At 39.9% G+C, this 14,656-nt stretch overlaps 1 protein-coding gene across 3 annotated transcripts in view; it reads left to right on the plus strand.

Annotated features, from left to right (window-relative positions):
* CTBP1 (C-terminal binding protein 1) overlaps positions 1 to 14,656 on the plus strand; it is a 211,463-nt gene that overhangs the window by 48,293 nt on the left and 148,514 nt on the right. For all 3 annotated transcript variants that reach the window (XM_065735898.1, XM_065735900.1, XM_065735899.1), the window contains exon 2: positions 3,119 to 3,280. In XM_065735898.1, the coding sequence (XP_065591970.1) occupies positions 3,223 to 3,280 (58 nt within the window). In that variant the 5' untranslated portion in view covers positions 3,119 to 3,222. The remainder of the gene's footprint in view (positions 1 to 3,118; positions 3,281 to 14,656) is intronic.

Genomic DNA, 14,656 nt, shown 5'->3' on the forward strand with positions numbered 1-14,656 from the left:
GTGAGAAGGAGAAGCAAAGCATTAGTCTGCTTGAGTTGTCTTGGAAACTTATTTAATTTATGAAGTCATCAGAAACTGACTGCAGTGGAATGTTGAAAATGAACTTCCCATTTCTCTTGCAGTAGCTCATTTTATGCATTCAAAATTGATAGTAGAAAGAGAAACTTTACACACACAGTCTTTTTCTAAGAGGGCTCCTTACAGGTTATTTGTGATGCAGATCACTTTGTTGTAGGTTTCCACTGGCTGGTTAAATTAAGTATAGAGACGATCTGTTTCACCTGTAAGTCTTCCATGAAAGGGAAGCCAAGGAAACTGTCTTACACTGCAACCTCTCTGGTGTTTGATGAGAGGTCTTCAGTAAATTGGAACTCATCCCAGGAGTGAGACTTGATAATCCTTACAGGTCCCTCCCAACTCAGGATGTTCTATGATTCTTTGATCTCAGCCTACCAGTATGTGTGTAAAAAACCTACTGGTTTGCTTTAAAAATGAAATATTTTCTTAATTTTCTTCCTTCTCGCCATCTCACTGCAGAGACCTCCTGGGTTTTGAATGACCTGTCTTCAAATCTTCTCACTCACAGCTTTGTATTTGTCCTTTGCTCTATCACCGATGTTGCCTTAAGTCAGTGTTGCTTTGCTTACTTGACATTCCCATTTCAGCTTGTAGGATTTGCTTGCTCTGCTATAAAAATGTTGGAGATTTTCCTTTGCTTTTATTGTGATGTCTCAAAGAGTAAAGCTCATCTGTTCTTGAGATAGAGCTAAATGCTCCAGGCTGTAATTGCCAGAGGCATATTCTCTTAAAAATATCTTCAAAGATGAGGATCGTCTGTTTAATTGAAAGAAAAGCTCTAATATTCTCTTCAGTGACATAACTTTAATCTCAAAATTGTGCTGCACAAAAAGGTTCTGTACGCTGATGTTTCAGATGGCTTTGTAGCTAACACTCGACGTACAGTTAGACAATATATATCAATATACATCCTTAGTTCATTTGGATTCTCATTTAGTTAAAATATTGAGCTACAGAAGTGTGCTCTTAAATGCTGCTTGGTGTTTTTTGTTCTGAGTTTTAATTCATTAGGCAACGGGTTTGTATTTTTAGTGAATTTCTCAAATACAATTATTCATGTTGTGGTTTAGTAATTGCAGTAGCTAACACTCTCCTAATTATAATGCTTTTGTTTTGCTGGGAAATGCTTCCCATATCATCATCTTCTCTTTGGATAAGAACATGAAATATAATAAAATTATATGAGGGTTACATTTAGCACCATGTTAATATGTTAATTTAATTTTTGCTCGCACGTATTTTCTTTAAATTTACACCATCTTGCTATGGATAAAAGCAAGCAGTGTTTTAAACAAAGCTACTTGATTTATACTGTACGCTTTGAAGCTACTGGAGATGGATAGAAAACATCTGGTGACACTTCCAGCCGTAGGTCAGTAGTTACAGATGGGCTGTTTTTTACAGCTGTCAGCCAACTTCGTACATAGAATGACTACAGTGGAAAAATCTTTCTCTGACTGAATAAACAAATCTGAGCACGAGGAAGACAGAAGGCATATATGTTCCTACAATACAGGAAATGAAATTAGTTATAAAAATTTAAACCAAGATTAGCATTGGAAACATTCAGTGTATTCTGGTTTCTGTTTCTTATCCTCTGTTGGTTTTTTTTCTTCTTTTGTGTCTAGTGGAGGAGGTAGGTTATAAAACAGAGGTAATAGGCAAATACATTAAATGCTACTTTAGGATTGACATGAGTTTGGCTGAAGGAAAGGCCACGGCTAGTTTTAAAAAACATTTATCTGTGTCTCAGATTTGGTGTAATGCTTGTATAATCTTGAAGCCACGTTCAATATTGAAGAATGTTGTGTTTTGTGGGAGTAATCAATGTGGGGAATTATAACAGAAAATGTATTAAATGGCAGTGTTTTATTTAAGAGAAAATTGGCTTCAGCATCCTTCATCGGTTTCTTCTGTCATGATGATTATGTTCAGCTGTAATCAGACATTGTGCAGAACATTAGAACAGTCTTGAATTTGAGCATAAAGGAAGAGGTGGAGGGAGAGTGGAGGGGAGGACGAGGTTGAATAAAGTGATAAAAGCGTGATGAATATTGCACACTACCTCGTTTTTTTAAATGAAAATAAACACAGAGAGGAGCTTTGTTTAAAAATCCAAAAGCAGCGAGTTGAAAGAAGATAGCTATTTTAATGCAAATGTGCAGTACTTGATATTCAAAATATTTTTTTTATCACTTCACCTCGAGAGCATGAGTCTTCTTAAGATGTTGATGAAATGTGCATATGTTTGTTTTGAGAAAAATTTAGCATGTAGAAAGAAACAAGCAGATTTCTAAGCTCAGTCACTTGCAAGGCCACCACTGATGTTGAAAGCTCTTGGACAGGAATAAAAGGGAACAGGGAAATTGATTATTTGGCTCATGTTTATACGCACCATGCTCGTAATACGAGTTTGGTTCTCCGAGCCTATTGAAATCCTTAGCAGGGGGACAGATGCAGTGCTCTTATTATGCTTTTTCAAGAATCTATGTAGCTTTCATTCACTTGCTCCTGTGTGTTTTATTTACAGTCTACCATTTTGATGAGAATTTCTCCTCTCCCCACCCCCTTCCCGCAGGCTGTGCACTGTGCTGCCCTTCTGCTGTCTTGCCCAGCTACACAAGATCTGAAAAGTGCTTAGTTGTGTGTGCTGCCAAAGAGCTTGCCTAGTCATGCATGAAGCTGTTTTAAATGCCATTTGCTTGATATAGATGTTGGCAGTCCATGTTGTCACTGGGATGCAGATCTTCAGTTATATGCTCCTTGAATTGCCACCTCAAACTTCCCAGTATCAAACTCTAATTTATTTTAACATCAAGATCTTTGAAGTTAAGCATGGGAAGAGCACTTTTCTTGATTGCTGTGCTATGATGCAAAAGAACAGTGCATTCCTATGGGAAAGCTTATTGTGAAATCCCAGGTTATCAAGTGTGTTTAGGAGCTTCCTATGCTTTCTTGTATTTTATATATATATAAGTCACTATTTTTGGAAAGGGGTGGAAAAATACTATCCTTAAGAAATCTGTGTTTCTATTCACAGGTGCAAAAAGAAAGTTTACAAGAGACAGAAGACGTTTCTGACTTGTGGCTGACTTGAAGTCCATCATCAAACTGTGTGGAGACGTTCTCTGAGCTTCCCCTCTTATGTCTCTGATGGACAAACACAAAGTGAAGCGGCAACGGCTGGATCGCATATTTGAAGGTTGGATATTTCAGTTTCTAAGGTTTCATTCTTTAGTGGATTATAAATATTTCTGGAGAGTAGAACTCTGCGTGTTTGGTCATTCAGTGTATATTTAATTGAGTTGCTGTTCCTGCTGCAATTCTGTGAACTGTGTAGAGGTGATGGTTTTTGATGAATAAAAGCCAAGAGTGTGGGAACTCTGTACTGTTGTCCAGTTCCGTTTCCTTTCAGCTCAGCATTTTACCACGTTCTGCCAAGATGTTGGGAAAGTTTGTGGGTTTGTATATAATAGCAGCCACAAAAGGATAAGGAGACCACATAATCCTCTCTAGGGTCTTTGTCTACAGATATGCTTCGTATAGATTGATTTAAGAGCCCGTAACTGATCTTAGTGAGGAAATGGAAAAGAAACTAAAGGAAAAAATCCCAGAAGACTCCCAAACTTAATGAACGTTAATAAAAATACAGAGATTTGTGAAAGGAGTTGGAATCACTTGCATCAGTCAATTAATCTCGAATTACAGTTGTCTTAATTGTATGTTCCTGGTATTCCTTGTTTTCTTTTAGATTTGGTGTGAAAACAGGTTGAGGGATAAGTTGTATTATTTTGAAGAGTGCACATGAATGGTTGACACTGCATGATTTTTTATACTAAATGTTTGTTTCTCCTTAAAGGGAACTATTAATTTCTTTACTAGACACACTATGGTGTGACTGGAGTAAGTATACAGACTGTTGGATGTGTAGTCTTTGCATCGTGTCTAATACTGAAGCAGCAAACTGCATTTGTAGCTCTCCTCTCGGCATTAGTCGTGAGACATTTCTCTAGCAGCTGTGTTTGGTGTAAGCAGTCACTGGCAGCTTTGCTGTGTCCTCCTTTTTTTCCCCCTTTCTTTGTGCCAATACGAGTGTACCCATCTAATGAGCTAGACTGAGAAGAGGACCCATACTAAAAATAAACTCTTTTGTTCATGTGTTTTCCATTTAGGTAAATTCCTTGGTCCACGTCACAGCTGACTCAAGAGCTGCATTGAAGGGGCAGCTGGAAAGGAGGAATGAGGGGCACAGGGACAGTTCCCCCTGGCTAAGCCAAAGAAATGATGCAATTCATCAGTATTAGAGTGTACAATTTCATATGCGATGTACTCTCAGCAAGAAGTGGCTAAGGTCACCCTGAGTACCTGATCCAAATTGGTCTCATGTCACTACTTGACTGATTGGCCAAGTGGTCAGCTTCATCTGTTCATGAGGAAATGGGGAGCTGGCTGTTGAGGATAGGAAATTGGGCAACTCTGGGCAACTGTTGTAGGATCAGTTGGAAGTGACGTAGGGGTGAGATGCTGCAGTGCTGTTCATTCTTTGGTCCCAGGTCCTCATTCTGGAGTATCTGTGTTTGACCCCACAAAAGAAGTTAAAGGTATATATTCAATTTCCTTTTTATTTTGGTATTTATTTTTTGTCCTGTCTTAGTGTGAATTAGCCAACCATGAGGAGGCAGAAGTGAGAGAGGTCAAAGAAACCTGTCCCTTCCGCTGCCACCCACAGCTGAACTGAACTCCAGCCTCCTTTTAGGGTCACTGTATTCATCAGTTGGATGACTTAAGGGAAATCAGTTGTGCTGATGTGGTGAGGAATGCTGTTGGGGTGGAGGTGGCAGACCGTTAGGCCCTGTGACTGCATAAAACAGCAGCGGCTTCCCTCAGGCTGTGTGTTCACATGTTGTGACACTGTTTAATCACAGCCATTTGTGTGGCTTGTTTTCCCAGCCTTGCACAATTCACTGCATCCTACTGCTAAAATCTGTCTGTGTGGCCGTGCATTATAGGGAATCGGTGCAGTTGAAAAATAAAACAGGCAAAAAGTTTTTTGGCCACTTTGACTTCCTAATCCCATCTGCAATAAATGCTGTGTTGGAACAGTAGAGTGGGAGGACCAGGAGGAAGGTGAACAAGGGGAGAGAGGAATTAAAAATGGATATGGAAAAATGCTTAAAGTTTTCTGGTTACAGGAATTCAATTTGGCTCTGGAAAACGTCAGAGCTGTATTCTACTCCTGAGTGTCTGTGTGTTCAGATTTCCAACTGTTCTTAGAGGTTTGTAAACATCTCTCTGGCTGATGTTTTTAGATCAGTATCCATGCCAGCATGTAATGTAGGATAAAAATGAAGGGGCCGGTTTGTTTTTAGAAAAGCTGTTCTCTGTGTGTGATCATGTTCAGGTTTAAGAATCAAATAGTTCTCTGCACGTTCTTCCTTTAACACAACCTAAATATTTCATATCTTAGGAGGATGCATAATGTTTTTTTTAAAGCTCAGGAAACTTAATGAGCTGTGCAGCTATTAAAGGTGGCTTATCTTCTCCATCAGCTTTTTTTGTTCAGCAGTTCTCGTACAGCTTTCTTCTCTCAACCTTTTGGCTCTGAAAAAGATTATTTTTAAGATGTGTTTTATTGCCAGCTCACTAAAAGCACGTAGTGGTGGTTTGCTAATTACTGCTGCTGTTTATATGTATATTTTTAAATTGTTTAACATAAAAGCTTGTGATGAGCAGACGCTCATGCGTTACTGCCTCTATAAAGAGATGCCAGCAGTGTTGCGATGCACAGCGTTTCGTTACAGTTTGTCTCTGGTTAAAGGGAGGTGATAGTGAATTGAAATTCAGCTCCTAAAAGTTGAATGGTGTGGGACTGATTCCCCAGATGAGATGTTTGTGCTATGAACACGTGCACAGGGCTGCACACAGCTTGTGCTGTGCAGGTAACGGTTCGCCATGTCCGCTCCTGTAAGTTAAAGGCTGTGTGTGCAGAGTGCTTTCCAATGGCTTACAGTAACGAATCGTACAAATTAAGCAACAAATTGAACAGGCATCACTGGATTTACTGTTATCCCAAGTTAATGACAGCATGGGAGTGCTGCTACTAAATTGCAGTTAATACTTAGCAGAGAAAAAATCTGACTCTATTGCTTCAGGAGCAATTAGTTCTCTTTTAATGTAGTTGTGTAAGTAATTTTTGTCTCTGAGGTGCCTATGATTCCCTTCAGTGGTTTCTTAAATATGAAATTGAATATTTGCCTTTAATCCTGAAGCTATTTTCAAGGTGTTATTTTTTTTTCTTTTGCTTATTTGAATGGTGTGCCATGTTCTTGAATGGCACCTTTTTGAGACAGCACATGCAACTGTCCTCTGTCCTCCTAGTTTACATAGTTCTAAAAACTGGTATTTACTTAGATGATGACAGTTGGACTGATCCTTGAAGAAGCCAGATACAAAACTGTGGTTTTCAGCCTCCACTGGTAGCCATGAAGTCTGCTTTGGCATAACAGCATGGTCCTGGGCAGACTGAGATGCTAATATTAGACTTGTTCACAGTCAGTAAAGTCGCTTTGAGGCTTCTTCTCTTGAAGAAAAATAGTAACAAGGCATGTGAAAGATGTTAGTTATTAGTTACTGATTTTATATATAGTTATTAGTTACTGATTATATTGTTCTTTGTCCCCCTCTCCAGTGAAGCTGGTGATTGCATGGCATAATTATAGCAGTATACATTTGGCACAACAGTTGGAAGTGTCACAGTGCAAAAATAAAATGTGTTCATTTCCTGAGTAATCTGAAACATTCCGAATGCTTCTGGCATTTTGAAACGTTGTTATCTCTAATTAAGGTATTATTGCACTTTGCATTGTAACAGATCTGTAAACAGTGATGTGTATTTGCTTATATTCTAGAAGTCTTTAAGTGTGTGCATGCTTTGCTGACCGTTGCTCGGAAGTTGCCTTGGGGATGTGTGGCTGGTGGTTTGCTGGGAGCTAATAGATGAGGTAGGAAGGCCATGGGAGGTGGCTGCAGTGTGAGGACAATCCTGCTACATCTGAATTGTCTGTGAACAAACAGGCAAACGTAGTGCAGTGAGTGTTCTCTAAATACACAGCTTTGTCAAACTTATTTTATACACTGGCTGGCACCTCTGCTTTTAGCGTGCTTCTGAGCTTTAGGAGTCAAAGGTATTGGTGGACCCGGGAGCTGGAAGAGGTGTTTGCTTCTGTTTCTTCTCGTTTTAATACACAGGTAAAAGTGATTAAACAACTACAGCACGGCACTGGAAATGTAGCTGCGAAATTGTGAGATTGATTTTTCCGGTTTGATAGCTTGAAACAAACAATTATTTGCAGACAACTGGAATGTGGTATGTATAGAAAATACTGGTACTGCGTGCCCGACAGGTTCATGAAGACCCTACCAACCCCCAACAGATGTGACATAGCTTTCTGGTTCAGGGTTTGGAAGGAAAAAGACATCCTTTGCACTCAAAGTTTCTCAGCAATCCTTATGAGAGCCCTTTTTTCTGAAGCACTGGTGTACAGCTTAATGTTATTCTTTCTGCACAGGTTGCCTCTTCCTTTTTAGAAGTGCCCAGAAGAAAGCTTGGAATGTGTTCTAGTAATTTCAACAGTATGGCTTTATTACCTAAGGAAAGAGGAAGAGTTGAACGGGGTTCATGAATTGTAAGAGAAAGTGCATATTAGTGGGATGTGTTTCTGAAACTTCAGATAGAATCTCTTGTCTTTTGCTCTTAGGAAGGGCAGCCTTTATTCAGGGAAGTCTGATTACTGGCGAGTAACTGAACACTGTGCTCTTTAAAGGACGGACAAGTGCATGATAAAGTAGTGGTTTCTTTTCAAGGATATAGATGAGGTTTTCTGTCCCTATCAGAAAATAAGTGTTCTTAAAACTCCTCTTCCTGTTTGTGGCGCCATATAGTATGAGATCTGATAGGATGCATCTTTACTTCATAGTTGATGTGGTATGTTGATGACTGCAGGTATGAACTGAACCAGGTTTTTGTTCTACATTTATGAACTAATCTTGCAGTACAGAGCGACCAAAAGTTGTAAAGCTGCAATCTAGCTCCAGATCTTTCTCGTGCTTGTAGCAGAGAGCCTGGCTTCTTACCGTGTGAAAGCAGCAGGTTGACAAAGCCACTACTCCACTGCTGGAGCCCACCTGGTGTACCTGAGCTGTGACTCGGCTCAATGCAGTTGTGAAATTAGGCAGTTTTGTGGGTATTAATGAGAGCAGTGCTTGGGTTCTCCGTGTATGGAAAGGAATTTTGCTGGTGTGTGTGTGTACGGCGTATAGTAATCTGCAAATAAAAGGAAAGAGGAATAAATATTGCAAGGCGTTGAGTACTTTTGAGCACTTTATTATGTAAGTGGATACTGCAGATGTTATTTTCTTTGGAAAACTAGCTATAAATCTTCTTAACCAATATCCAGATTTGAAGGTGTTCGTGGTTGACTTGTTGCAGGTATTGGAGAATGAAAGGAAATAGTAAAACTGTGGACAGTTGTACATCACACAGCACTTTACAGGTTTTTCTTTACATGTTCTGCTCTTAGTGCCAGGCATACTGAATATCTCACATGTTTCTTGGACAGAGAATGATGGGATGCTTTGCTGCTTGTTTTCTTATTTCGCAGACTTCAGAAGAAAGCTTACTGAAGGATTAGGGCAGCAGAGGGAGCTAAAAGATTCCTAATATTTTATTGTTTGATGTTTCCTAAGTGAAAGCTGCTCCGTCACGAAGTACCCATTAGCCTTCACCAAATATGAACTTTTTGAGCCCAAAGTGCCTTTAGCAAACAAATAAGGACTCTGAACTGGAGAAAATTCCCTATTTCCTTAGTGATCTGGTAGAAATTAAATGAGGAATCAGGTAGTAACAACTAGCAAAGCCTTTCTGCAGGAACAGCCATCAGATCTTTCAGCTGTAACTAATGAAAGCACGTAAGCAAGCAGTTGTCTATGAATAACACAAGCAGAATATTCTATGAATAACCCAAGTTACTTTCAGATTTAAGTGTCTTCAAGTAAAAATACATAAGTTCTTTGTCTTCCCCAAAGTGTGTTTGTAAAAATTCATCTGTTTTTATGTGTTCTGCATGTAAGAACTTTGAAAATACTTGAGCTTGAAATGGAGAGGTAATGTATTTAACCTGTTATATGAGTGTTGTCTTCAAGGAATGGGGAGGGAGTTTCATGGACTAAGAGAAATCAATGAAGTGTAAAAGATGCTACCATTCATAGTCATGTGAGAAGCTTGTCTGTGACTTCCCTGTTTGTATATCTGTGTATTTAGGGTATGTTCACCCCAATGCAAACCCATTTTTTCTCTTGGCACAGAGTTGAGCTGCTTATGGACATGCTGCCTTTTTAAATTTTATTCTTAGCACTCAGTATTTACTTGGGAAGGTGTTGGCTTTCTTTTGGATTGCTGCTGCAACTTGCCTTTGTAATTCAGTCTCCATTATGTGCTACCCAAATGGTTTCTGAATTTGCATGCACTTAAGCTTTTGCAATGTTACAGAGGTGTTACTGATAACAGTGGAAACTGTACAGAAAGAAATTAGCTTAAAAGGCCATTCTGCCCTAAATGACGTTGAACAGTAGCTGCTAATGAAAATTATTATCTTAACAAGAAAAGGGGGTGGGGGAAAGGGAATTTTAGAGGTAATCTTTTAATTTTACTGAACCTCTCAGGTCACTGATACTAAATTTTGAAGTTTTTTTATGGAAAAACTGAGCTTTTGCTGTGCCCAGCATTATGTATTTCACCTGTATAGTCATATTTTCATTGGAATATTGAAATCAAAGTATCATTTCCTTGTGACTGTAAAGTTCAGTTATGACATAGACAGGACACTCCTTCTTAACAGAAGAATTGCAGAATGGTTTGGGTTGGAAGGGACCTTTAAGATCATCTAGGCTCCACCTCCCTGCTATGGGCAGGGACATCTTCCACTGGACCACATCGTTGACATCCAGCCTGGCCTTGAATGCTTCCAGGGTGGGAGCATCCACAACCTCTCTGGCCAACCTGTTTCAGTGTCTCAGCACTTTGACAGTGAAGAATTTCTTCCTAATATACACCTACCTGGTGTAGGGAACCTGCTTTGGCAGGGGGGTTGGACTCAGTGATCTCTTGAGGTCCCTTCCAACCCCTATGATTTTATGATTCTATAATATCTAGTCTCAGTCTACCTTCTTCCAGTTTAAAACCACTTCCCCTCATCCTGTCACTACCTGCCATCATCAGAAGTCCCACCCCAGCTTTCCTGTAGGCACCCTTCAGTCAAAATGGTGTTATTTAAACATTTAAGTATATTTAAACATACATAAGTAACACAACTTATATTGTTTACCTGTTGTAAACAGAACATGGCTTGAAACTCAAGCCGGGTTTACAGGGCTGTGATTGCTATATTTTTAATATTATATGTGTCTGAATTAGAACTTACTATTTAGTCACACCTTGTTGTCTAAATAATCTGCAGAGAATTAAAAAAAAGACCTTTAGGACTGGATATTTAACTTGTGTGCAATGCACATGAGTGCCTGGTAGAACTTTCCAAAGCTTTTAAGTCAAAGTGTTTGGTGGTAATACATACTTACTGCTGCCTGGGGTCAGGGAAGATGCTTTAGAAGCCTTAGGTTTATACAGAGCTTTACACCCTGCTTTGGAAAATTGAATGAGAGAGAGCTGTACGAAGATTAAATGTCTGGTAAAGACGTTGAAAAATTTAAATAGTCATCTAATTAAAGCAGACGTGTTCATCTCTCACAGAGGCAGTTCCCATCCTTAGGGAAGCGCAGTATGAGATGCAAAGAGGGATTTTATTTTGTTTCTTCCCATAGCTCGGTCAAGGTGGAAGTGTGATTGCACAACTGGAGATGAGACATAAGAAATGGTGACAGACTTCTAGTTCTGAGGCATCTGTGGCTGCTTCCTTGAGAGGGGCCCAAAGCTGGAGGCACTGCAGGCAGCCTCTGCCAGGAGAAGGGTCCTACAGAAGTCTCTTCTTAAAGATGTCCCTGTGATTTGATGGGCAGCTCATCTGGAGTCCAGACCCCTCTGCTGAACTTGTAGGACACTTCCCTAGGTCCTGTGATAGAAGTAACAGTGGGCTGCAGTGCTCTTGGAATTGGTTTAAAAGACAAGGCTTTGCCATCTGAACTGCCTTGTGTTTAGAGCAGCTAAAAGTACACCCACTGGTACTGCTGGAGATCACAGCAGCAGTTTGGGAACCAAATAAATCAGAAGGTTCCTTCCTCTGTTCATATCTACCAGAATTAAATATTAAGCTTGAATTTCTTCTGGTGAGCAAAAGGTAAAAGTGGTTTATTTACTTATTTATTTATTCTCTTTCCATCCAGAAACAAGTTGCTCAAAATTGCTCCTGTTTCCTTTTTTCCCCAATGCTTCTTTATTAAGTTGTATCCTACGCACTGAATTTTTAAACCTCTCATTCTGCCAGTTATCTGAAGATGCACCCAAATAACAATAAAAATTACAGAGGAGGTTGGAAGCACAGTGAAAGGTGATGAGGGAAGACGTGATTCTTTTGCTCCTACTTGTATTTCTCAGGTTTCCTTGTGTGCAGATGACACTCAAATGCAAATAGACTAAGACTTCTGTTAATGGATAATTAGGAATAACTCGTTAATGTACAATACAATGTTTCTTTTGTCAAATAAATGTTCTTATTAAATGCAAAAAGAGCTTTTCTCCCAGGTAATTCAATTTCTTGTTTCTTGCCGCTCATTTTTTTCCCTTGCTGGCTGGATCAGTGTTCCCCATGCGTTTGCTGGGTATCAGCCACTGCTCGGGCAGGTGTTACTCAGCTTCCACAACATCTGCCAGTCATTTCTTGTTGCTGTTAGTTTATCTAACCTGCAGATGGTCATGTTTGTGCAGTGTTCCACAAAGTCCCATGTTCGTTCCCCGAGTGCTGCTCTGTACTTGCACGAAGGCATCATCAATTTATCAAACTCACATCATTTAGTAACAGTTATTTCTTCTTGTGGTAAACAAAAGCAGCTGCACTCTGGCTATCCTTATCTGCATGAATGCATAGATTGTGAAAGGCTTTTTTGACAAGAGAAAAGTTCAGAATTTCCAACTGGAATTTAGGGCATGCAAGTCAGAATGACTAGACTCTGATGTTTAGAAACAATATAATAATGCAAGAGAATGAATTAGTTGCCATAGTAACTGCTTTGTTTTAATAATTTGGCGAGGCAATGAATAGAAGGAGCTCCGAAAGAAGTAGTAGGAATTTTAATTACATGTTGTGCAATGTGAGTGGCTTTGTTCATTAATACTGAAATTTGATTTTATAACAAATTGAAGAATGGGTGTGTAAGTCTTACTGTGAGAGGGCGCTAAGGATGATTTACAGATTTCTTCTATTTTTTCTTCCCCAGGGGAAAAATACAGTCACATTTTACATTTGATTATGGCAACGTAGATTATTGATTCCTTACCAATAAAGCATGCTTGATGCGTCGTGCTGGAAGCGTGACTTACATCTGTGTGCTCTGATTTGCTGCCTGGCAGTCCTGGCAGCCTAGCAACATGCTGAGTCCACATCTGCAAGGGGATGCAGGCACCCAAACTTGGGAGACAGGAGAACATGGGAGTCTCAAGACTTCAACACTCATCTAAAATGATAAGCACAGTAGGGTCTTTTGCACTTCATGGATGAAATTTGAATTCCTTCCACGCATTAAGATCTTCCTGATTTTTCTACCTTCTTGCAGGTTTGAAGAGCTTAGTGTCCTGTAGGATCCTACAAGAGAGTTAAGCAGACAGATGTACATCAGATAGGCTTTCTGTGATCACACACAGCATGTGTCAGCTGGAGACAGTTTTATAGAAAGACAGCAGGCATGATACTGCTTTATTCGAGAAATATTCAGAGAAGAGAAGGGCCTGGGAGACATGAGAGTGGTCTTTCAGTATCTAAAGGGGGGTCACAACAAGGAAGGGGACAGACCCTTCAGCACGATCTATTGTGACAGGACAAGAGTAAGAGTTTTCGAACTAAAAGAGGAGAAATTTTGACTGGATATAAGGAGAAAGTTGTTTTGTTATGGTTTTTTTTGTTTTGTTTTTGGTTTTTGGTTTAAGGGTGGTGAGGCAACAGGTCCCGGGGATCTTCAAGATCAGGCTGGAGGCCCCCTGAGCACCTGATGGGGCTGTAGATGTCCCTGTTCATTGCAGGGAAGCTGAACTAGATGGCCTTTAAGGGTCCCTTCAACTCAAACAGTTCTATGATTCAGTTAAATTAATGTGCAAACTCAAGAAATTCAGGCAACAGGGCATGGGCCTGAGGTGCCTTTGTGCTGGTGATCAGTGCCTGTCTGGGACCAGCGGTGTCAGGGGTAGGATTGCTGCTGGTGTCCTCCTGCAGCCCTTCATAGATTGGGGCCTGCAATTTGATTTTTTCTTCTCATCTGAAAGCATTTTTTTTTCCCTGACTGAAATTTATTAGAGCTTAATTCTGCTTGAGACTAGTGGTGGCTTTCAGTTGAAATTGGTTATTGAGTTAGTGTTTAACCTTAATTACCTTGCAGGAAGATAGACAGGCACAATACCATACACCTGATTTCCCTTGAAAATCCGCCTGAAAACTAGTCAGATATTACTATAAAGATGAAAAATGGCACCTGGTCATTCCTTGGCCAAGAAAGCGCCTTCCATCACTGGGCTCAGGTCATGTTTCCTCCCTAGGCCAGAGTCTCAAAATTGCTACTGAAAATTGCACTGCATTTAACAGTGACTTTTCGGTAGGTAGGCACTCAGGGATGGGGAAGCTTTGGGCTCTAGGTAATTATTGATCTGAAGTTGATTTTTCTTTCTTTCTAGCAAGGTTTGTCATCCTTTCTTTGTGGTTTACTGCAATTAAGTTTCCAGACACTGCAGATCTGATTTGTTGTGCCAGAAAAGCAGGGAAAACTGAGTTCAGTACAGAGGGCTCTAACTCAGGATGGGGAATTCAAGCTTCTCCTACTTGTTTCTAGTGTTATCACATGCAAAATTTTGTGGACAGAGACTTTAAACCATGCCCTGTTTCTGGGCATGTACAGAGTGAAGCTCTCAGGACTGGTCTACTCTTGTCCTTGTCTTCTCTGCTCCACTCTCACTGGCCCCAATACAGAAGTTGTACAGCCAGCTTATCATACCTCCCAATGTTTTCTTCACATTTCCCTTTTTCCTTAGTTAAATCTTAAAAAAAAAAATCAAATGGCAGAGTTTTTCAAGTAGCTACTAGCTTCTTCTGAATCTGTCTTGAGTCTTAATCCTTAGATGAAATTCTAAAACGTGTTTTAGTGAAATCTTAGCATTTGCAGAATCTTTTCTTGTTTAATGTTGTAGTGTCAGTTTGTCCGTCTCAAAATGCCATGAGATGAGATGAGTTTTGCCCCTCATCTGTGATGTTAATGCACATAAGTAAAGGGGAATTCCGGAGCCAAATGAAGAATTTTGTTAGTTGCTTCCCTTATTTGTGTCACCACAAATCAGTGGTTCTTTAATACACTCCTTATGATTACAGTG

Source organism: Cyrtonyx montezumae, unplaced genomic scaffold, assembly GCF_038088225.1.
Source record: "Cyrtonyx montezumae isolate F1298 unplaced genomic scaffold, pur_monq_1.0 scaffold_2, whole genome shotgun sequence".
In the NCBI taxonomy this organism is placed as follows: Eukaryota; Metazoa; Chordata; class Aves; order Galliformes; family Odontophoridae; genus Cyrtonyx; species Cyrtonyx montezumae.